General features: G+C 38.1%; 1 protein-coding gene and 1 long non-coding RNA gene across 7 annotated transcripts in view; one reads left to right on the top strand and one right to left on the bottom strand.

Moving 5' to 3' along the window:
• HEPHL1 (hephaestin like 1) overlaps window positions 1–17160 on the top strand; it is a 69639-nt gene extending 52479 nt beyond the window's left edge. For 4 of the 6 annotated variants that reach the window (XM_037011651.2, XM_037011652.2, XM_073215844.1 and 1 more), the window contains 6 exons: window positions 2855–2961; window positions 8505–8727; window positions 9957–10096; window positions 14341–14503; window positions 14974–15042; window positions 15138–17160. In XM_037011651.2, the coding sequence (XP_036867546.2) occupies window positions 2855–2961; window positions 8505–8727; window positions 9957–10096; window positions 14341–14503; window positions 14974–15042; window positions 15138–15340 (905 nt within the window). In that variant the 3' untranslated portion in view covers window positions 15341–17160. The remainder of the gene's footprint in view (window positions 1–2854; window positions 2962–8504; window positions 8728–9956; window positions 10097–14340; window positions 14504–14973; window positions 15043–15137) is intronic. The other 2 variants (XR_012122485.1, XM_073215842.1) reach the window with 2 other exon arrangements.
• The window catches only part of LOC118971143 (uncharacterized), a 120387-nt gene that overhangs the window by 93309 nt on the left and 1760 nt on the right, over window positions 1–25318 (bottom strand). Inside the window, exon 2 of the long non-coding RNA XR_005059451.2 lies at window positions 5932–6053. This is a non-coding gene — a long non-coding RNA (uncharacterized lncRNA). The remainder of the gene's footprint in view (window positions 1–5931; window positions 6054–25318) is intronic.

Below are 25318 nucleotides of genomic sequence, written 5' to 3'. Positions count from 1 at the left end.
CTGATTGAGAAATGCATCCTGGTTTCAGTTATGTGAATGTGAAAAATGTGCATCCTATAATTGATGAAATATGGTAATGTTATGTGAGTTTAACAGAAGACTGAAGCACAGAGGGGAAAAGAACAGGACTAGGTCAGACATAAGTAATGGTGGAGCCCCAGTTTTTTTTACTTCAGAACCTAAGCTCTTAACCTCACATTTCTCTGCAGATACTTGAAAAAAGTTTGGAAGAAAAGAGACAAATAAGATGAATCATTTCAGTAGTAATGTAATTACACATAATGAAATTCTAAGTGGTGAAGAAATTTCAAAACTAAGTCTGGGAACATTTATAAAAGTTTCACAAAAGGAAAATCCATGAAGACTGGTTAAGTAGGAGCAATCAGGGAAAGACATAATTAGAGAAAGCTTTAGAAAGGAGGCAGAAGTCCATTGGGTTTTTAAAGATGCGCTGAAGGGAGAGAAGATCTCATAACTTACAGGGCTTCTCATAACATGCAGCAGCTGAAGTGTGGCTGTAATAAATGTCAAGGGCTCCTGGAACCTTCCATTATAAAATCAATAGCATTCACAGACATAATTATGGGGAGTTATATTCTGTTTTACCTCTTATGTATGATGATATTATAATACTTAACACTATAGTAATTACAATAAAGGTCATAAAAAAACTTAAGATGCATAGAAGGAAGAAAACTAATGCTATCACTAGAAAAGTTAGCAGGATACCTATACAAGGATGCGCTTGAAGGAAGGAAAATTTTCGCTGGCCATTATTCCAACTTCTCCTGCCACTCCCCACAACCACCCCATCTCCCAAATCAGAGGCCTGTGTTTTGCTGCTTTAAGAAAACACTCATGAACATCCTAAATGTCTACCTACAGAAAAACTGACAAGTCAATTTTGGAATATTTTATGATGAACTATTACACAGCCAATAAGTGGTATTTAAGAAGGTTTTAATAACCTAGGAAAGACTTGGGCTATCATCTAAGCAAAATACAAGTATAGAAAAAAGGCTAGAAGGGAAATAAGCCAGAATGTCAGTAATGGTTGTGTCTTCAGGGTAGTATTTTAAGTAGTAGTTAGGGTGGTACTCTTATCTCCTGCTTCACATTGTTTGTACTTCCCAGATTGTTCTATAATGGATGTGTCTTGCTTTGACAAAGAGGTAAATGGTTTAAAATGGTCATAAAAGCAGTTAAAATTATTCACTTTGGGGCTGAAAGCAACTCTAGAGGGAGGAGGAGAGGTGCCATTGTGGGGGGCTCTGGGAGGGCTGTGGGTAAGCCGGGGTGGCCCATCACAGGCGGACTGGTGAGGGACACAGCTCCTTTATATTGACTGACCTTCCGAGAGTCCTTGATGTGAGGGCTGTGGGGTGGGGGGTAGAACGATTAGAACAGCAAAAGAGCCTTTTTCCTACTAGAACTCAGAGGGAGATGATCCCCAAAAGGGTCTCTGATAAGGCTGAAAGGTTTGGGAGTGACCAGAGATTAGTTTCCCCAGAGAAACTACCTTTGAGCAGGAAGTCTGGGCAAGTTGGAGAAGAAATGTTAACCCTGGTATGCATGTGATAAGAAGAGCCAACCAGCTTCACAACAAGAGTAAGCAGCTCCTATCACATTTCTTCATGTTCCTTTCTTAAATTAAACTCCACAAACATTTACAAATACATAAGCATCTTTTTGTTTAGCACTGTGCTCCCTACTGGGGTGAACATGGATTGTCCCACCTTTAAAAATACCACTTTTATAGCCACTTGCCTTTAGAAAGGTAAATATCAGCTGTTTATCTTGCAACTAACAAGGCATTAGGGGCTATAATAAAATGTACCTGGGAACTAGACACAAAGTTACATGCTAACCAACTGGTGTATGAGTCAACATGAAGAAAGTTACATGTAAACATCTTTGTTTTGTTGTGGAGCTCTCATTCAGCTATAGGCAGTTTGTCTTGATGGGGTGAGAATGAACACAGTTCAAAAGGAGATGGTGATTTAAGTGGGGATTTTATTTGAGACTTTCACAGTGTGATTATCTTGCTAATTTCTGTCAGTTTATTTATGACTCCTCTGTAAGCCTCTGGGTCAGCCACAAGGGATACACAGATATGGTGCCTGGTGACAGGGGCATATATTCATTATCATTATACATACAAATTAACATTTATTGACTGCCTTCAATATGAGACACTATTCCAAATGTTTTATTTCACTTAATCTTCCCAACAATCTGTAAACTGGGATGACTAACCTACTTCACAAATATGAAAACTAAAGGTCAGTGAAGTTAAGTAGCTTGTCAAAGGTTGGGTAAATAGGAATGCAAAACTAGGTCCCTCTGATTCTGTGTTTCTAACTAGATCTCACCTGTCTGCATATTAGAATTGCCTGAAAAACAAAAAATGCTGATGCCCTGGTCCCAGACCCCAGATACTCTAATTTCAATGGTTTGGGATGAGCCGTGAACATCCCAGCAATTCCTTAAGAAGCCAAGGCTGAGTCCCTCAGTAATTCAGGTGTGCTCAAGCTAACTCTTGAGAGGGAGGTATGAAATTTGAGGAGAAAAAACAGTGAAATACAAAGTAAATCCTCATATCCTGAATAAATGTCAACTGCTAATAGAAAGGGCAAATTGGAGGTAAGGCTGTAATTTGAAATGAAAAATAAGCCATTTTGAAACTGCAGAAAATCAAGATGTTTAATGACAACACTTCTAGTGAATGGGTCATTCTTCCCAGGAATAACCATTATGTAAAATATATAAAGATCTGTATGTATTTCTACAGGTAAGTCACCTGGAATGGAGGTAACACTAATAAATTCTTTCTATTTCTTCTCATTTGTTTCAGGAGAAATAAAAACTTACAGATGGAATGTCCCTAAAAGGTCTGGTCCAGGGCCATCTGACCCAAATTGTATTCCATGGGTTTACTATTCAACAGTAAATTTTGTGAAGGTAAGGTGGAAAAAGCAACTGAAATGCTTAAAGGTACTATGGCTTTAAGTTGTCTATTCAAATTTCACAACTCTGGTGGGTGTATGTGAAGGGGTGTAATGGTTTAGAGCAGGGGTCTCAAACTATGGCGATGTCTGTCTGTTAACATTGCCAATAGTTGAGTTGCAGTATTAAAAAACAAAATTCAACTGGGTAAATTTTAAAGGCTTAATGCAGTGATTCATGAATCAGGCAGGCTGCATCACAACCAGCCAATGGAAAGGAACCCAAAAGAGTTACTTACAGGAATGCAAGACTTACAGGAATAATAGGATAAGACAAGGAAATTACAGCAAAGTAGGGACTGTCCATAACATGGTTACCTTGTTTTAGGGGATGGCAGAGGTCTATCAAGCAGAATCCCTCACTAGTGCTGACAAGGCCATTCCAGGTTGACTGGTTTAAAACCACTGCTGGGAATGTTGAAACTGTGATTAAGTTAGGTATTAAGTCTGGTGACTAGAGCTTAGTACAAGTGACTCTACCTTGGGCCTGTTATCTTTCTCTCTCTCTTTGTTTTTTTAAACAGTGCCCCCCTTTCGATCAGACTCTCAGCTTAACTTTTACATTAGAGTGCTGTGGACTGGCAAATTTATAAACATATTTCACAACTTCTAGAAATACATTCTTCCTCATAGTAAATTTTTCACTGTGGCACAAAATATGTGCACTTAGGAACCCAAATATCTTAAGTTTCTTGGTAATACGAAACCAAACAGAAAGTATGTAAACCTATTTTCTGTAATTAGTGCTTCAGCATTTTATTTGGAAATAACCTAAACATTTAATGGCTACCTATCATTTAATTTCATCTAACAAAACTCATGAAGTTTTAAGTTACCAAAAAGATTTGGGGAGACTAAGTAGATTTACCAAAAAATATAATTATTGCTGACAAGTTCACCTAAGCACTCTTATCCCCCCTATATATATTTAAATCACTTGTTCAAACATTATGCTTATAACAGTTATGAAAGTTTCATCATACCAAGTTGTTTTTCTCGCTGACAAATTTTGTTACAGAGATAACATGAATTTATTTAACTAATAAACCCTGGTAGAACAATAGTTGTATGTCTGCCTTATATTTAATGTTGCTAACTCTAAAGACATGTCTATTTTAATTAAACCAACAAACTTAAATAAGCTTCAATACCAAATATTTTCCAGATTATGCAAACCCAAAAAGCATTCAGGTTGGTTTCTATTATTTTGAGAATTTTATGAGCTCATATAAGTGCTTAATTTTCTTTAAGTCAATTAAATAGAGCTCTTTTACAAATTAATTTTGGCAATACCATCTGGGGTAGAAAATATCGCACATCTACAACACATTATAGAGACACTCATAAATATACAGTCATAAACAGAAAGCTTATAGCTGCTGTTCTAAAATTTTAGCCATAAATCAAGTACAAAAATATAAAATTCAATGATTATAAAAGAAGGCAGATCCAAATTATGTTCCTGTCAGACGGAACAAGTTAAGGTTACCTGCTCAAAAGGCTAAAACTTTTTATTAATACTTGTGGAGAAGACACTTAAGATTTTTCATTTGCCCAAGTACCAAATAACCTTTCCTTCTGTTGTGTTTGTTCTGATAAGAACCACCTCCCTAAAATTTGTATTTCAAACAGATGGTCTAGATAGAAAAAGTTCCTGGAAAAGACAAAGTAGAACATTTACATTTCAGAGGCACAGGGAAAGAAGGCAAGCTCCTCCAAGAAGGACTTTTGTTCCCTAAGGACAGAATTTTTATAATACAAGCCTGTTAAGATAAATAAGGGAGGTTCTGGGATTGGTAAAAAGAATAGGTAGACTTTGAATTATTTATATAGCTGCATTTCTGGTTTTGTGAAGAATTGTAAATTTAAAACCCCAAAGAATTGGGTTGCAGCCTAACTGATACCTTTCTGCCCACTGACCACATTATCTTCATTTTGTTTTTTTCATGTCAGGGAGAGGATTTCCAACCAGGATAAAAAATCAAAAGATTTCTATGTTTTGGATTTAGAGCTGTTTGTCTTTGAATATTTTATAAATCCTTCTGCAGAGGTTCCAGAAGTTTTGTCTTTCCCTCTGGATATATATTTTCATTTCTGCTTAGAGAAGGAGGCCTTCAAAAAAAGTTCCTATCAGGCTCTGAGTACCAGCTTCCAATTTGGCCAACTTCTGACCACAGGGCTACTTTAAAAGTTCTTAAAAGTGTCTTGTCAGTTTTCAGCCAGGACAAACAGTAAATATCTCTCGCTGTACTGAATAACCCCTTGCCTTGGATGTAAGAGGGGCCTCCAACGAGGGCGCAAAGGATACTATCTACTCAAGAACCAGAGTCATTCCCAAAGACAGTCGCACAAGAGAACCAACAACCTGTATGTCCCAAGCAGGCAGAAAATCAAGCCAAGCTCTTAGGACACAAAATAACACAAGCGAGAAGGCAACAGCTATCTGTGGGAGAGAAAGGATCAATAGCAACGGGTCTGAATTTGGAAAGGAAGGGACAATGTGAAATGTTATTTTCCCCTCTCAACTGAGCATTAGAGATTCAGGAGAGCTGACTCTCATAAGAATTCTTATTCTTCACTGCTTTCTGCCAGTTTTCCCAGATCCCCTCTGCAAGCTCTAGTATCTATCAGAATTTGGCAAGGTTTACAGTCATTTTTAATTTTAGTTCTCCTTGGCTGTTTAAGGGAATAATGTAGCAATTCGCCTGAATATCCATCCATTAGAGTCTCGTTGACTCTGCAAGTGGCCCATATGGGCTTCCAAACAAATATGGGAACTGCAGACTGAACCACCAGTGGTTCCCAACATGTACTCTGGGTGATGAATCAAGGGGTGGGGACTCCAATCAAATCGGGAACTGTGGAAAGCAAATTAGATTGGGATCTCAACACAAAGATATGGAGCTCAGAACTGAGACGAACTTACCCACAGCCTTGGAAACAGTGAGAAAGACAGGGAACTCAAAGAGTTCACAGGGTATCATGCCTGTGTTGGTCATCTGCAAAGCCATCAGAAGTGTCCTTTGGAGCCCATTGCTGCCACCAAAGCTGTTAAAAAAAAATTCAGTTGAGTAAAATAAAAAGATCGTATTGACTTTATCGATGACTCATAAAACAGGCAGCATCCCATCTAGCAGATAGAAAGGGACTCCAAAGAGCTGCCCAAAAATCAAGTGTTTCACAGGCAAAAGGGGTGGGGCAAAGAAGATACTAGCAAAGAGTAGATGATGTGTGGCAAGATCACCTTCCTTTAGTGGATAGCAGAGTTCTATCAAGTGCTGACCAGGTAATTCCAGATTGATTGGTTTAAGATTCCACTCCTGGGAGAGGCTTTTAAGTCCTGGTTTGGTACACTTGTGACTCCATTTTGAGCCTGTTATCTTTTTCTTTTAAAAGTAGTTGTGACAGAAATGGTATGACTAACAAAGTAATAAATATTACTATCTGTCACTTTACCAAAAAGAGTTTCTGCATCTGACACTGTATAAAAAAAGAGTCTGCTGAACCTTGGTCCAAAGTATGGGGGAAAAAAACCAAAATCCCAGTTTCCATTATCAAATTTATAATTTACAAGGTAGTAGTTTGAAATAAATAATTATCTTAACTTTCTGCATAAATATTAGATGGCTGCATTAATGTCTTTGAGTTGTACTGGGCAATGCAAGAACTCAGGAGAGGCACGTAAGGCACTTGAAAAATATACTTACATATTGGAATTATGGGAAACCCACATTTATCTATTCCTTTGTGCATCCCAACAAGTATTTATTGAGCACTTGTGATGTGCGAATGACCCCCTACTAAGTATTCTGAGAGATGCAGATATTCTTGTCCTGAAGGAATTTGTAATCTTTGCAGAAAATAATATATTGCACACACCCTTAATACAACTTATAATACAACTCTGAATCTGGTGAGTTCTTGGGCAGTGCAGAACTATCTAGGAGGCATTGGAAAGAGTCTGGGAAGAGAGAACATTATGAACAAAGTTGAAAATAGGAAAAGTAGAAGGTATATTTGAGAAATGTTGAGAGTCCCATTTTGCTATCATATAAGGTACAGAAGGAAAGCAGTGGGGAAACAAGCTAGAAAAGTTCATGGGGGAGCATATGACAGACCTAAGGACCTATCAAGGATTTATATTTTATTCAGTAGTAGTATCACTGGAAAATCACTTCAACAGTTCTAGATATGGGAGAAGGAGATTAATCTGATAGTGGTCAACAGGATGGGTTGAAGGTGAGGTGAGCGAGACTAGAGAGGACCCAATTTCTAGTCCAGGGTGAGGTATGAAGATTCTACACCGTAAGGTGGCAGATGGAATGGGAAGTAAGTCACAGAATAGAGAGGCACAGTGAAGGGAAAAGAAAAGGAAGATCTGACAACAGATGAGATGGGACAAAGTGAGAAAAAAGAAGAGTTAACATTTAAAATAGAGTTTTCTGACCTAAATGGCAAGGAATAGCACGATGCTGTTAACACAGAATTCAGGAGAAGGAAATGGTTTGAGGGGAATAATAAAATCCACTTTAAAAACACTTAGCAGATTGAATGATTTCAGGAAAGCACACCCAGATGAAATATCTCAATAGGCACTTAGAAATATGGGAGTTTTCCTTCAAGGGAAGGCCCAGGGCTGTACAATTTGACATGGAGGTCATCCACGGTCCCGCATCATTTACTAATTGCCCAGTTCACTTGTACCCAAGGAAAGTATAAGCACGTATATACACTGGATAGACCATCACAACAAAACAAATATAACAATCATGCAATTCAAATGAACCTTTTGGTTTCCCAATGTATATGAGAGTTATGTTTACACTATAATGTAGTCTATTAAATGTGCAATAGCATCATGTCTTAAAAAAAAGGTAAATACCATAACTAAAAAGTATTGCTAAAAAATGGTATCTGAGCTTTCTGTGAGTCATAATCACTGATCACCAATCACCATAACAAATATGGTAATGAAAGTTTGAGATAGTTGGAGGATTTCCAAAATATGACACAGAAACATGAATTAAGCAAACACCAAAGGAAAAATGGCACCGACAGACTTACTTAACATGGGGTTGCCCCAAAGCTTCAATTTGTAAAAAGCACAATATCTCGGAAGTGCAATAGAGCAAAGCTCAATAAAACAAGGTTTGCCTATAGATATAAGTAAAGTCTCACTTGGACAGCAACCAGGAAAATAGACATAAGCATTAATTTATTTAACAAATATTTGTTGAGCACCTCCTACATACTATGCACTGGACTATGCCCCGGAAATTCAGTGATGAGTGAAGGACACAGCTTCAGCCCTCAAAGAGCTCACTCTGCAGCAAATTTTTAGGAATACTCCTACATTTTCCTAAAGATCACTCTGATTCTTCAGGACTTCTTAGGACTTATTTGGTGGTCAGTAGTCTTTTTAAAAAGACTTTCTTACACTTGGATCTTTACTGTTAAATAATTTAAAGGTTCTTCTAATTCGGTTTATTTTTCTTTCAGGATACATATAGTGGTTTGATGGGCCCTCTGATTACATGCAGAGAAGGAGTGTTGAATGACAAGGGAAGAAGAAGTGATGTTGATTATGAATTTGTTCTCTTGTTTTTGATATTTAATGAGAATGAATCTTGGTATCTGGATGATAATATTAAGAAGTACCTCAATAAAGACCCACGGGATTTTAAGCGCACTGATGATTTTGAAGAGAGCAACAAAATGCATGGTACATCTGAGGTTTAAAGAGAAGACCCTGTTGAGATAAGCTCATAGAAATTACTATAACTGTAGGAGGTCCCCCACCTCCTTCTCTGAACTCTTGTCCATTCCCAGAGGCACCTGGGCTGAAGAAAGTCCCCTAAAGCTTTCTTTCAAAGGGAACCAGTCTAGCCATTGGTTGAGTGCTAGCAAGGTCCAGTGAAACTTTGGACCATCAGTTTAGGGAGCCTGTACCTGAATGCTGGGATCCCTAAACTATAAGACTGAAGTAACTCTTAAAAGAGGAATCATCGCTTATTGATCTATTTCTGTAAGAATACACCATAACCTCTAGCTGATCAAATTTAAAGGCATGGTTTAAGTGTCTCTGGGACATGAGATGCCATCACCAAGTCTCTGTTTTAATGTGACTGTTAGGTAGCTTTTTCCTTAAGTGGGAGTCATGTGTTCTAATGAACATATCCACACTCCCACCAAGATTTACTTTTGACCAACAGTGTACAAAAAGAAAAACCTAGCCCAAGATCACAAAGCTAGTTAGTTGCTAACATTAAAATACAGTATCCTGATTTCTGATTTAAGCTACTCTTGATGCTACAATGTTGCTTCCCTCTCCCAAAAGTTTCTTCATATGCTTTCTCTTTTTAATGACTATAACTCACTTGTTGTGCCACGACGCACCGAATAGTTAATAGAAAGCAGAGGCGTGGGAACCCCCATCACCTCAACGCATCTTCAGCTTGCTTTGGTCCCTGTGAGTCACGGGCTCAGCAGGGTCACAGCTTTCCTTCTTTTGGTGATTTGACCAGGCTTAGGAACTTGCCCCAGGCTGGTTCTCAGAAAGTGAAATATTAAGGAAATGGCTTCTAATTCCTTCTATTTTAATTTATATAAGCTGAACTCTCTATGCTTTAGTCCACCTCTTTGTAAAACGGTATACATCTGGCTATCTCAAAAATGAACCTGTAATCCACTCCATCAAGATTCACTGCTATCCAAAATGTAGCTTTTCAAAATACACTGCTATTTCTCTTTTCTGACCCTCTTTATAAGGATTTCTTATTAATCTGAATTTGGGGTCTCCAAGGGTAGAAACACTGGTAAGTGTGAATGAGATTGTTACATGTGTATCAGGTAAGAGAAAATATTGGTAACCTAAAGATCTCCTTGAACTATTTCTAAAACCAGATTAAGTAATGATCACTAATCAAAGGCTATTTTCTTTCACCTTCTTAGCTATTAACGGAAAGATTTTTGGGAATCTCCATGGCCTCATCATGAATGAAGATACAATGACAAACTGGTATTTGTTAGGAATTGGAAGTGAAGTGGACATACATACTGTCCATTATCATGCTGAAAGCTTTCTTTTCAAAGTAAGTAAAAGGAAAAAGCTTTGAGGAAGACTTTTTAAATGAAAAGATTCAATGCATTTCCACTGTAAAAAAAGAGGGTTATTTGGCATTTAAGCTTGTGAGTGGTGGTGGTTCATATTAGAGAATGAAATAGAATAATGTGATTATACCCTTCTCCTGGTAGGTATTTCTTATTATGTACATATATCTTATTGTGCTTGTAAAATGCTTCCAAACCTCAGAGTTTTCTTATCAGTTATATATACTGGGATAATCTTTACCACTGATAATTATGCTCTTAATATTGAATATGAAAGCCCCTGTAGTGTTTTTGTCCTTGTTTTCCTTTCTTATCTATGTGATCAGCCAATAGAATAGCCCTACCCAGTTAAGGAGGTATTTCCAGCGCTGGCGTGGGCCCCAAAACTTTATCTTGACTTTTGCTCTGGTGGTACAGCATCAAGCTGTGCCATATGTGTGGTATTGGCTGTACAGAATCACCTGGGGGACTGTTTGATTGCCAGGCCCCACCCAAACCTGATGAATCAGAATCTCAAGGGTAAATTCAAGCCTGTCATTCAACAATCTATGAGGAAGTAAAATAGAAAGAATAATCACATCTAATCTGTGGGGAAAACCTGCACTAGTTCTTTTATAGTTATAAAAGAATAATGAACAGTAACTTTAATAAAACATCTAATATCTTCTCTCCTTTGTGTATTTATCCAACATAGTTTAAGACACCAAGTATTAGCCTACAATCATCACAGTTTCACATAGTGAATGGCTATGCTGCTTTTCAGAGTTGGCTTTTTCAACCCATATTTTTAAATGATATTAAAAACTTTTAAAGTTTATGAAATTATAAAAAGTATGTAAAAATTATTTATATTTTTAATGTTTTATATGCATATGTAAACTTTGAAAATTAAGGTGTGATTCACATTGAGTAAAATTCAGCCTATTTAGTGGACAGTTCTGTTTTGAAAGAACACTGTATGTGGTGTGATCAACACTAATGAAAACACGGAACATGTCTATCACCCCCTAAAATGCCCGTTGCACCCTCTACAGTTAGCTACTTCTCTACACTTAACCCCTGGCAACCACTGATCTATTTTCTGTCTCTATAGCTTGTAGCATTTTGAGTCTGGCTTGTTTCACTGAGAACAGGCATTTGAATTGCATTCATCTTGTTGTGTGTATTAGTAGTTTGTTCCATTCAATCGCTGAGTAGTATTCATTGTATGTATCTATTGCCATTTCTTTATCCACTCTCCTGTTGAGGAACACTCGGGTTGATTCCAGTTTTTTATTATTATAAATAAAGTCATTATAAATATTTGTGCACATGTTTTTGTGTGAACATAAGTTTTCATTTCTCTTAAGAAACTACCTAGGAGTAGGGACTGCTAGGCCATGTGGTAAGTGTATGCTTAACCTTATAATAATGCCAAACTATTTTCCACAGAGGCAGTACTATTTTGCATTCTCGCCAGAAATAAATGAAGCACCATTTGTTTCACATACATCCTAGCACTTGGTATCTTCCATTTTATTTTATTTTTTTCCTTACCATCCTATTATGTGTGTAATGGTATCTCATTATTTTTATTTAGTCTTTTTTTTGTGACTAATGACAGAGCATGTTTTCATGTGCTTATTTACTATCTGCCATCTGTAAATCTTCTTTGGTGAAAAGTCCAAATTTTATGCCCATTTGTTAATTGGGTTGTTTCCTTATTGTTGAGTTTGAGAGCTTTAAATATTCTAGATACAAACTCTTTTGGCAGATATGTGACTGCAAATATTTGCTCCCAATCTGTGGTTTATCTTTCATTCCCTGAACATTATCTTTCAAAGAGCAAAGAAATTCTTAATTTTGATGAAGTCTAATTTATCTTTTTTTTTTAATGAATCATGTTTTTGGTGTCATATCTAAGAAATCTCTGCCTAACTCAAGGTCAAAGGTTTTCTTCAAGAAGAAAGGTTCTCTTCTTCCAGTTATAGGTTTTACATTTAGGTCTCTGATTGACTTTAATTTTCACATATGGTTTGAGGCTTAATTTTTGCATATAGATGTCCAAATGTTTCATCATTATTCATTGAAAAGATTCTTTCTCCCACTTTGTCAAAATAATATTGATCATTATATATGGGTCTTTTTCTAGGCTATTCTGTTACACTGATCTATGTATCTGTCCTTTCTTGAATTCCACACTGTCTTGATTACTTTAGTGTAACAGTAAGTCTTGAAATCAGGTAGTGATTATTTGGCTATTCAAGATCTTTGCCTCACACATAAATATTAGAAACAGCTTGTTGATTTCTATTTAAAAAATCTACTGGGATTTTTATCAGATTTGCACTGAATCTGTACATTGATTTGGGCAGAATTGATACCTTAATAATATTGAGTCTTTCAATCCATGAACACAGCATATTTCTCTATTTATTTACATCTCCTTTGATTTCATTCATTAGTGTTCTATAGTTTTCAGCATACAGAATTTGCATATATTTTGTTAGATTATTACCTAAGTATGTTATGGGTTTGGTGATAGTATAAATGACATTGTTTTTATTTCACCTTCAAATTGTTCATTACCAATATATAGGAATATACGTAATTTTTTTGTATAATTGACCTTGTATCCTGCAACTTTACTAAACCATTTCCAGTAGCCTTTTTGTAAATTTTGGGAGGATGATTTCCAACATAGACAATTATGTTGTCTGTGAATAGAGATGGGTTTATTTATTTTCAATCTGTATGCCTTTTACTACTTTTCTTGCATTTTTGCACTGGCTAAGGCCTCTAGTATAATGTTGAATATGAATGGTAACAGTGAATATCCTTAATTCTTAATCCTAGGGTTAAAGCATTTAGTCATTCACTATGGAATATAAGATGAGCTGTAGGTTTTTTATAATCTTCATATAATCCTCAATCAAGTTGAGGAAATTTCTTTTTATTCTTAGTTTGCTGAGGGTTTTTATCATAAGCAGATGTTAAATTCTATCAAATGTATTTTCTGCATCTATTGAGATATTTTCTTAGGTAATCTATTGATGATTTTTTTAGTAATTGGTGAATTACATTAACTGATGTTTAAATGTTGAACCAATTTTCATTCCAAGGATAAACTTCATCACAAAGCATTATCATTTTTATGTATTGCTAGATTCAATTTGCTAGTGTTTTAAGGATTTTTGCATTTATACTCATGAAGAAAATTGGTAGTAGCTTTCTTTTCTTGCAAAGTATTTGCCTGGTTTTGGGTAATTCTGACTTCTAAAATGAGTTGGAGGTGTTTCCTCCTCTTCTGTTTTCTGGAAGAGTTTGTTAGAATTGGTATCATTTCTTCTTTAAATATTCGGTATAATTTGCCAATGAAGCCAACTGGACCTGGAATTTAATTAGTTATAAGGTCTTAATATAATTTCAGTTTCTTTAATAGATAGCCTGAATAGTGATCTTGAATAGTTTCCATTTTAAGGAATTTGTCCCTACTGTCTAAACAGTACAATTCATGGACAGTTGTCCATAATATTTATTATTCTTTTCAAGGTCTGTAACATCTTAGTTATGTCTTCTCTTTCATTCCTGTTATTTGTAATTTGTGTCTTTTTTCTTGGTCAGTTTTTCTAGAGGATTGTATTAGTTATCTATTTATTGCTGTAACACAAATCATTCCAAAACTTAGTGGCCTAAAACAGTTAATACTTTTTATCTCATAATTTCTCTGAATCAGAAACCTGGTAGTAGTTTGCCTAGTTGGCTCTGATTTAGCATCTCTCATGAGACTGCAACCAAGATGTCAGCTGGAGCACAGTCATCAGGTTTGACTGGGGTTGGAGGACCTACTTCCAAACTCACTCCCAAGGCATAAACTAGAGTCTTCCATTCCTCACCATGTGGGTATGGCATGGAAGCTGGCATGGGATCACAGGCCAGTGATTCAAGTGGAGAGCAAGACAGAAGGTCTAAGACTCTCAGAAGCAGAATGCCTTCACTCCTGCCATATGCTACTGTTCTCACAGACCAACCCTCACACAATGTAGGAGGGGACTTTTACAAAGGTTATGGATACCAGGAGGCAGGGATCACTGGGGGGCCATTGTGGAGTTGGCTACCACAGGTTTACCAATTTTATTGATCTGTGCAAAGAACCGGCTTTGGGTTTGATTTATCTCTATTATTTTTCTATTCTCAATTTTTATTGACTTCTGCTCTTATCTTTATTATTTCCTTCTTTTTGAAGATAGATAAATCTTACCGAGGAGACGTGTATGATCTCTTCCCTGGGACATTCCAGACCATCGAATTATTTGCAGATCACCCAGGGACATGGCTGTTACATTGTCATGTGACTGATCACATCCATGCTGGCATGGAGACAACCTATACTATCCTTCCGAACATAGGTACTGTTTTCTGTCAGTGATTCCAAGTGATAGTACCAGGCTTCTTGTAGACCCTGAGCACAGAGGGCATCAGAGGCTGCAATGAGCTCAGGGTCCAGTAAGAGGGAAAGACATGTCAATAGTAACTGTAATAGAATATGATACATGCCAAAAGAGAGTACAGAATACAGGGTTCAGTGGCAGCTGTAGGAAGCATTGAAAACAGTTTGGGGATATAAGCCAGGTTCCACAGAGGTTGTAGTGCTTCAGATGGACCTTAACAGGTGAGCAGAAGCTTGAAAAGTAGATGGGGTAGGAACAACATGTGCACTGGCATGAAACAGTACAGTGAGACTCCAAGAAAGACTTGCAGGTACCGATGGGATAAAGTCCTCATTGGCGGAATGACAAGACTCTTGAAAGAACTCATGTCATGCAAAGTTATCTACTTCTGTTGTTTATAAAACAATCAACTTGTCTTCTTTGTCCAGACAACAGGATTCCTTACTCCACCAAGTCTCCTGGGGGAGCATCCCACCCGGTCACAGTGCCTTCCACCGGTAATAATACCCTCCCCGAATCCTGCCTATGAACGGTCGGTGTTCACTCCCCAGGGAAAGGCAGCGGCCTGATACCTCATTTTTCTTTTTCGCAGGAGAACCCGGCAAGGAGCAGCTCTACTTCTTCGGCAAGAATCTAGGACCTAGAGGAGCCAAACAAGCCTTGGTCATCCTTTTCATCATCGGCCTCTTCCTCCTGATCTCCACGGTGATTCTCTCCCTTAGGCTGCGCTCTGGGAGGAAGCAGGTGGCATATCAGCAAGTCCAGTCCTGTGCGCTCCCCACGGATGCTCTGTGAACCCGCTGGCTTTCCTTAGCAGGGAAGCCAAACAAGGCATCATTCGCCGAGGGAGGTTGACACTGTATCCTAGATCAGGGTCTGATACTCAGGAATACAATCAAAGCAATTTGCTTTTATTTATTTGTTTTTTAATGGGCTGTGAATAATCCTCAGGTATAAAATACAGAAAGAGGAGAAGGTGTGACCGAAAGGACAAACTCAGTCTGTTCTCTGAGTGAATTTGCTGAAGTGGGGAGACCCTCTCAAAGATATCTTTATTTTCCATCGTTCACGATTCTTAGATTAGAGAGCGCTTTCTTAGCTAACCATCAAAGCTTCTGTAAGATGGACTACTTTGGGAAAGAATTATACTGCCTCAGACATCTTAACTGGAATGGCACCAATTTTTCAGCACTGTTATGTAAGACACTTCTCTTAGTTGGTCCAGGAAAAATAACTTTGTGAGTTCATGGAAATGTCTGAGTCAGTATCTGCTGATAGAATTTGACCAGATGAATTTTTTTGGAGGCTTTAGCCAGCTCTCCTGGCCTTTTCCACTTTACTATAAATAGCCTGTGCACTGTCTGCTACAAAACGCAAAGTTATGAGCATTTTAAAAAAATTGCTGTTTTTATGCAAACCTGTAGACATACTTGCATGTTTATAACTCACTTCATGTTAGATGTTTTTGTCATGTTTCCATGGCGACATTTATAGTTTTCAAAAACTAACTAGAGAGTCTATTTTCTGCTTCAGAATGTGGAGGGTTGGAATTTGTAAAATAGCAGGCTGGGTTCTCGCATTGTGAGTCAGACAGATCCCAAAGAGTGTAATGGGAGCTCCCAAGAGAGAGGGAAACTTTTCAGGAAGCAAGTCTGGGCTTGAGTCTCGAGTCTCATTTTCATTCACCCAGGGAGATCTTCCCAGGTCTCCATCTTCTAGGAAATAAAAACAGTTTCATCATGTGAGAAGCAACAGGAAGGATTTGTCGATGCAGCTGACTGCTTGGGAAGAGAAGGGATCTCACAAAATCCTTGATCCCATGCCTCTTAAAGACCATAGACCTTAACGGGGGAGAAAATAAAAAAGAAAGAAAGAAATGGAAAGTCTAGAAAAAGAGAAGCCCACTGACAAGTTTTTAAACCATTAAATTGGCTTTGGAAATATCTACCACAGTTTTCAAGGCTCATATGCAAAAACAGAATATTGAACAACTAAATTCAACCCATTACAAGGCAATCCGTACTCTCTGTATGTGTGCCTAAAGGTTAGGCATAAGATTGATAAAAGCAACATTGTTAACACTAGGGGGAGAAATTGCCCTTAGCTCCAGGCAAGATGCCCTGTGATGCCCATGTCTATGCCAGATGAGTGATATCAGTTCATCTGTCTTAGGAATGGATCATTTGGATGCCCAGGCGAACAAGGAACACCTAATATATACTCTGGTGGAGGGACCTTTCATACTTTTTCATCTTCATCTTTGGTGAGGGGAAATGGATAATTTGATAGAAGCTATAGTCTTACATAAAACAGGATGTAAATGCTAATAGTTCTGTTCATAGTTTGCTTGACTGTGATTATGAAACAGGATACCAAAGGATTTGAATTCCAGCCTGCTAACCAATGATGTGATTTTGTAGTATGTTTTCTACAGTTTTCATGGGTAGGCTGTATCATTTCATTATAATTATGATAAATGCCTTATTTATAATTCACCTAGATAACAAATTACTTAGTTGTAAGTTTTTTCCTTTTCTCTTAGTTTATTTTTTTAATGAAAATGAAACCACAAAATAGTTGATTATATCATTTCTCTAATAAAGTTTCACATATTATGATGGCTATTTGCTTTTTTTTCCCCCCACTAAAATTGTCACTAGACCTGAGGCAGGGGCCTGGTTAAAAGAGAATTATCTTTTATATACTTAGCAACTATCCTAGTTATACCTGTTAGGAGAAGTGAAACAAAATAACAGTACATCTCCACAAATAATATGACTTTCCTTAAACACTGTTTCCTCAAATGTACTACACTTCTTCATTCTCAACCTCACTCCTTTGAGAAAATCAGCCAAGTTTACACACATCTTTTCTGTTATGGAGGAAGAAGTGTCCCTGATTCTAGGAGGGCCAGTCTCTCACTTGACTGGACCTCATTCCTTCTTGCTTTCTCAAAGACTCCATTCCCTCAACTATCACTTCTCTCTCCTGCATGAAGTTATCAGGCAATAGCCACCATAAAAACAGAAAACAAAGAGTCACTGTGCTTAACTTCATAACCCTTCCAATCCAGTTTCTCTGTTCTTTAAAGCACTGTCCACACTTGCTGTCTGTACCATGTCGCTCCATGCATTCCTTGTCCCATCCCACAGCCTTCCAATCCACTGGGCCTTGTCCCCCACATGGCAAATGGCTGCCATTAAATCTACAACCTTGATGCCATTTCCACTGGCTTCTTCCCCAGCCTTACCTTACTTAACCTCTCAGCCACAACTGACAGCCCCTTCCTTCTAAACACCTTCTAGTCCCTTGGTTCTGACCCCCAACCAGCCTTCCTTCTTCCTCCACTGCTGTTCCTTCTCAGTCTCTCGTTAGTTCCTCTTCCTCTGTATGACTTAAATGTTAGCTTGTCTCAGGGCCTGTGGACCCTTTTCTCTCTTGTGCCCTCTGGGACAGGGTGAATAATGTCCCTAAAGATTCCATGTCATAATGCCCAAACCTGTGAATGTTAACTTTTATGGCCAAAAGGGCTTTGCAGGTAATGAGCAAGTTAATGATCTTGAGAAGGGGAGTTTATACTAGATTACCAAGATTGGCCATAAATCAATCATAACTGTGCTTCTAAAAGAGAGGCAGAGGGAGATTGGACTACAAAAGGCAGTGTGACAACTGAACTAAGGTGCTCTGCTGCTGCTTTTGGAGATGGATGAAGAGGCCACAAGACAAAGAATGCTGCTCTGAAAGCTAGAAAGCCAGAGAGCAGGTTCTCCCCTAGGGCCTCTGGAGGGAGCTTGTTTGGCTCCTTGATCTATTTCAGTGAAACTGATTCTGGACTTCAGACTTCCAGAACTGTTAGACAATAAACATGTGCCAAGTTTTTGATACTTTGTTACATACAGCCTTCTCCATAGGTTATTTCATCCAATCTCATGGATCTGAAAACCATCTTAATGTGAACACATTGATAATTAATTACTATTAATTATTTAATTAATAATAAATGAACCATGAGTTTCTCCTTAGGCTGCAGACCACAAATCATGCTCAAGCAGGACCACTACCTCAGTCCCCTAGCCAGCCTGTCCACTGCAACGCCCACTCCTTCTAACCACTCGAGAGCTATAGCAGTGTCCTTCCAAATCTGATCATGTCCCCTCCCTGCTGAAGAGCCTTTAATGTCCTTCCACTGAACTTGTAGCAATACCCAAACTTGTTACTTAGTCTATAAGGCCCAGCGTGATCTGATCCAGACCTGCCTCTCCAACTTCATCTCTGACTCTTCTCTGCTCCAGCTCTTCTCCAGTTCTTCACTACTTCTTTCTTGCCTAAGGGCTTTTGCACATGCTGCTCTCTAGGCCTGGAATGCCCGTCCTCTCCAGCACCTTCACCCCCTTTCCTACCTTTCCTAGTTCAGCTTTGAGGTCCCTGGACTGCCCTCCCGAAGGCAGGTCCCACACCCTGTTATTTCCTATCTCCATTTTTCTCCTTTGCAGCTCTAACACAAGACAGAATCATTTTATATGTTTGCTAGTTTGTTTGTTTTTTTCCTGCCTCTTTGACTGGAATGTAGGCTCCATGGAGGAAAGGACTGGAGATATGTTCTGTTCATTTCTGTATTCCTAGCACAGACTATAGTACAAACATATAATAGTTGTCTAGCAAATATTGCTTGAATAAAAGAATACCTAAATAGAACAGACAGTATAGTGGGCTTGACTATTTTGACTTTGATTGTTTTCATTGTGAAAGGTCTCAGACAGATTCAAATGTCAAATGTCAAAGGTTTCAAACAAACAAAAACGTTGTAGATTAGCGGCTGTGAATCCCAAACTGTTTTGGCAAATGACACTGGGCAAGGGGTGGGGATGACTTGGTAGATGTGTGCTGTTCAATCCATAAATGTACCTTACAATTATAAAAAAAAACAGTGTCATAAAAAATAAGGCAAGTCTAAGAAATTGTTATGGCTAAAAGAGGCTAAGGAGACATGACAGTTAAATATAATGGTTTTATACACTGGATGGGATCCTGGAACAGAAAAGGGATTCTAGGTAAAAATTAATCTGAATAGAAAAAGATTAAAGATGGTGGCATGACAGGTGAGAGAGAAACCTCCTCCCAAAACCACATATAATATTAAAATATAGCAAATACATCAAATCCTGAAAGAGCAACAGGAAAAAAGTCTTCAGTGGACTGTCTACACACGGGGAAACTAGCAGACCTCAAGGAAAAGGGTAACATACCAAAGCTGTGATCCGGAGGGACCCAAGCCCTTCCCCCACCCCAGCTCAACAGAGGGAGGAAGAGAAATGGAGCGGGGAAGGGGCGGAGGCCTAGGATGCTGAACACCCAGCCCTGGAGATCTGCTCTGGGAGCACGAACCTACATTACATGGTGCTCTGGAGATTAGTGGGGTTGGAAAGCTAAGACAGTCAGAATACTTGGAGAGATGGAGATTTCAGCCACTTGACGAAAACAGGGATCCACATCTGGCCACTCGGGAATGAAAGAAAGTCAGGCAGTCTGAGAGACTTTTAACAGAGACTGGGCTGCTAAAGGGGCAAGGATTGCACAGAGCTTGCTGCTCAGGAGAAAAAAACAGTAGACAAAATTGTCCAGGCGCACTCTGCCCAGAATATTGGGAGCTTAAACCATCTTCAGGCGCTCTATCCCCCTGGCTAGCTACAAGCTCTAAGGCCCCCCCACCGTGATATGCAGCCTGCTGCGCCTTCCTCCCAGCCGGCACCAGCTTGCAAACCAGATGCCCCTGCCATTGTGCCAGGACAGTCAGAAGGCAGCCCTGCCAATGGCAGCTACAAGTACAAAGCATAGAGGCTTCTCTCTGTGAACTCAACCCACTGGCCCTGGCAGTGGAGACAGGCACTGCGGCCAGGAAAAAGGAAGGACCCCTTTCCTCCCAAAAAGCACCATCACTGATCCCCTGTGACTCCTGTCATCACTCCAGGGACTGAGCAGCTCCAGAGAGTAGAGCTTCTGGGCACTAGAGGGTGCTACATGAAAATATGAAATGTTAAAGGAAACTGGTTCAAACCAAAATCCCACAAACACCAGAAAGAGGGCCAAGTGAAACTGAACTCATCAATCTTCCTGAGATTTCAAAATAAAATTCATAAACATGCTCATGGTGGTACAGAAAAATATTCAAGAGCTAAGGGACAAATTCAGGAATGAGATACAAACATTCAAGAATATAGTATATAGTATCTGAAATGAAACATAAATGGAGGGATTTGAAAGCAGACTAGATGAAATAGAGGAGACTGTAAATGAAATAGAAATTAGAGAACAGGAATACAAAGAAGCTGAGGCACAGAGAGAAAAAAAGATCTCTAGGGATGAAAGAATATTGACAGAACTGTGTGACCAATCCAAATGGAACAATATTCACATTATAAGGATACCAGAAGAAGGCAGAGAAAGGGGGATAGAAAGTGTCTTTGAGGAGATAACTGCTAAAAACTTCCCCAATCTGGGGAAGGAGATAGTCCCTTAGGCCATGGAGGTGCACAGATCTCCCAACACAAGGGACCCAAGGAAGACAACACCAAGACATATAGTAATTAAAATGGCAAATATCAAGAACAAAGACAGAGTACTAAAAGCAGCCAGAGAGAGAAAAAGGTCACCTACAAAGGAAAACCCATCAGGCTATCATCAGACTTCTCAACAGAAACCTTACAAGCCAGAAGGGAGTGGCATGATATATTTAATGCATGAAGCAGAAGGGCCTCAAACCAAGAATACTCTATCTGGCAAGATTATCATTTAAATTTGAAGGAGGAATTAAACAATTTCCAGATAAGCAAAAGTTGAGGGAATTTACCTCATACAAACCACCTCTACACAGTATGTTAAAGGGACTGCTCTAGATGGAAGTACTCCTAAAGCTAAATAGATGTCACCAGAGAAAATAAAATCACAGCAAAGAAAGCAGACCAACTAAATACTAACTAAAGGCAAAAAATAAAATCAGCTATCTACAAAAACAGTTAAAGAAAACACAAAAGAGTACAGAATAAAATACCTAAAATAAAGAATGGAGGAGGAAGAATAAGAAGGGAGAGAAATAAAGAATCATCAGAGTGTGTTTATAACAGCATAATAAGTGAGTTGAAGTTAGACAATTAGATAGTAAAGAAGCTACCCTTGAAGCTTTGGTAACCACGAATCCAAAGCCTGCAATGGCAGTAAATACATACCTATCGATAATCACCCTAAATGTAAATGGTCTGAATGTACCACTCAAAACACATAGAGTCACTGAATTGATAAAAAAACAAGACCTGTCTATATGCTGCCTACAAGAGACTCCCTTCAAACCCAAAGACATACACAGACTAAAAGTGAAGGGATGGAAAAAGATATTTCATGCAACTAATAGGGAGAAAAAAGCAGGAGTTGCAGTACTTATATCAGACAAAAAAACTCCAAAAAAAGAAAGTAGCAAGAGACAAAGAAGGACATTACATAGTGATAAAGGGGTCAGTCCAACAAGAAGATATAACCATTATAAATATCTATGCACCCAACACAGGAGCACCTACATATGTGAAACAAATGCTAACAGAATTAAAGAGGGAAATAGAATGCAAAACATTCATTTTAGGAGACTTCAACACACCACTCATTCCAAAGGACAGTTCAACCAGACAGAAAATAAGTAAGGAGACAGAGACACTGAACAACACATTAGAATAGATGGACCTAGGAGACATCTACAGAACACCCCAACCAAAACCAGCAGGATACACATTCTTCTCAAGTGCACATGGAACATTTTCAAAAATAGATCATATACTAGTCCACAAAAAGAGCCTCAGTAAAATAAAAAAGATCGAAATTGTACCAACCAGCTCACAGACCACAAAGATATGAAACTAGAAATAAATTATGCAAAGAAAACAAAAAAGCCCACAAACAAATGGAGGCTTCACAACATAATCCTAAATAATCAATGGATCGATGATGAATAAAAAACAGAGATTAAGCAATATATGGAGACAAATGACAATAATAACTCAACACTGCAAAATCTGTGGGACACAGCGAAGGCCGTGCTGAGAGGAAAGTATATTGCAATACAGGCCTACCTCAGGAACGAAGAACAATCCCATATGGACAGTCTAAACTCACAATTAATGAAAACAGAAAAAGAAGAACAAATGAGGCCCAAAGTCAGTAGAAGGAGGGACATAATAAAGATTAAAGCAGAAATAAATAAAATCGAGAAGAATAAAACAATAGAGAGAATCAATGAAAGCAGGAGCCTGGTTCTTCAAGAAAATAAACAAAATAGACAAACTTATAACCAGACTTATTAAGAAAAAAAGAGTCTACACACATAAACAGAATCAGAAATGAGAAAGGAAAAATCACTACAGACACCACAGAAATACAAAGAATTATCAGAGAATACTATGAAAAATTATATGGTAACAAACTGGATAATCTAGAAGAAATGGACAACTTTCTAGAAAAATACAACCTTCCAAGGCTGACCAAGGAAGAAACAGAAAATCTGAACACCAATTACCAGCAACAAAATTGAACTGGTAATCAAAAAACTACCTGAGAACAAAAACACCTGGACCAGATGGCTTCACCACCGAATTTTATCAAACATTTAGTGAAGACCTAGTATCCATCCTCCTTAAAGTTTTCCAAAAAGTAGAAGAGGAGGGAATACTTCCAAACTCATTCTATGAGGCCAGCATCACACAATACCAAAACCAGGCAAAGACACCACAAAAAAAGAAAATTACAGACCAATATCCCTGATGAACCTAGATGCAAAAATACTCAACAAAATATTAGCAAACTGAATTCAAAAATATACATCAAAAATATCATCCATGATGATCAAGTAGGATTTATTCCAGGGATGCAAGGATGGTACAATATTTGAAAATCCATCAACATCATCCACCACATCAACAAAAATGACAAAAACCACATGATCATCTCCATAGATGCTGAAAAAGCATTGACAAAATTCAACATCCATTCTTGATAAAAACGCTCAACAAAATGGGTATAGAGGGCAAGTACCTCCACATAATGAAGGCCATATATGACAAACCCACAGCCAACATCATACTTAACAGTGATAAGGTGAAAGCTTTTCTTTTAAGAGCGGGAAGAAGACAACGATGCCCACTCTCCCCACTTCAGTTCTGGAGGTCTTAACCATGGCAATCAGACAACACAAAGAAATCAAAGGCATCCAGATTAGTAAAGAAGGAGTTAAACTGTTATTGTTTGTAGATGAGATGATACTGTTCACAAAAAAACCTAAAGAATCCACCCCAAAACTACTAGAACTAATAACTGAATTCAGCAAAGTTGCAGGATACAAAATTAATATACAGAAATCTGTTGCATTCCTATACACTAATGATGAACTAGCAGGAAGAAAAATCAGGAAAACAATTCCATTCACAACTGCATCAAAAAGAATAAAATACCTAGGAATAAGCCTAACCAAGCAAGTGAAAGACCTACAGTCTGAAAACTACAAGACACTCATGAGAGAAATTAAAGAAGATACCAATAAATGGAAACACATCCTGTGCTCATGGATAGGAAGATTTAATATTGTCAAAATGGCCACCCTGCCTAAAGCAATCTACAGATTCAATGTAATTCCTATCAAAATACCAATGGCATTTTTCAATGAACTAGAGCAAATAGTTCTAAAATTCATATGGAATCACAAAAGACGCAGAATAGCCAAAGCAATCCTGAGTATGAAGAATAAAGCTGGGGGAATTATGCTCCCCGACTTCAAGCTCTACTACAAAGCCACAGTAATCAAGTCAATTTGGTACTGGCACAAAAACAGACCCATATATCAATAGAACAGAATGGAGAGCCCAGATATAAACCCAAGCATAAATGGTCAATTAATATACAATACAGGAGCCATGGATATACATTGGGAAACAACAGCCTTTTCAACAACTGGTGTTGGCAAACCTGGACAGCTACATGTAAGAGAATGAAACTGGATTATTGTTTAACCCATACACAAAAGTAAACTTGAAAAGGATCAAAGACCTGAATGTAAGTCATGAAACCATACAACTCTTAGAAGATAACATAGGCAAAAATCTCCTGAATATAAGCATGAGCAACTTCTTCCTGAACGCATCTGATCGAGCAAGGGAAACAAAGCAAAAATGAACTCATGGGACTACATCAAACTAAAAAGTTTCTGTATGGCAAAGGACATCATCAACAGAACAGAAAGGTATCCTACAGTATGGGAGAGTATATTTGTAAATGACATATCTCACAAGGGGTTAACATCCAAAATATATAAAGAACTTAGATGCCTCAACACCCAAAAAGCAAATAACCCAATTGAAAAATGGGCAGAGGATATGAAGAGACAGTTATCCAACGAAGAAATTCATATGGCCAACAGACACATGAAAAGATGCTCCACATCACTTATCATCAGGGAAATGCAAATTAAAACCACAATGAGATAGCACCTCACACCAGTAAGGATGGCCAGAATCAAAAAGACTAAAAACAACAAATGTTGGCAAGGATGTGGAGAAAGGGGAACCCTCCTACACTGCTGGTGGGAGTGTAAGCTAGTTCAACCATTGTGGAAAGCAATATGGAGGTTCCTCAAAAAACTAAAAATAGAAATACCATTTGACCCAGGAATTCCATTCCTTGGAATTTACCCAAAGGATACAACTTCTCAGATTCAAAAAGACATATGCACCCCTATGTTTA

Source organism: Manis javanica, chromosome 11 (assembly GCF_040802235.1).
Source record: "Manis javanica isolate MJ-LG chromosome 11, MJ_LKY, whole genome shotgun sequence".
Classification (NCBI taxonomy): Eukaryota; Metazoa; Chordata; class Mammalia; order Pholidota; family Manidae; genus Manis; species Manis javanica.
This window is presented reverse-complemented; position numbering and strand designations above follow the sequence as displayed.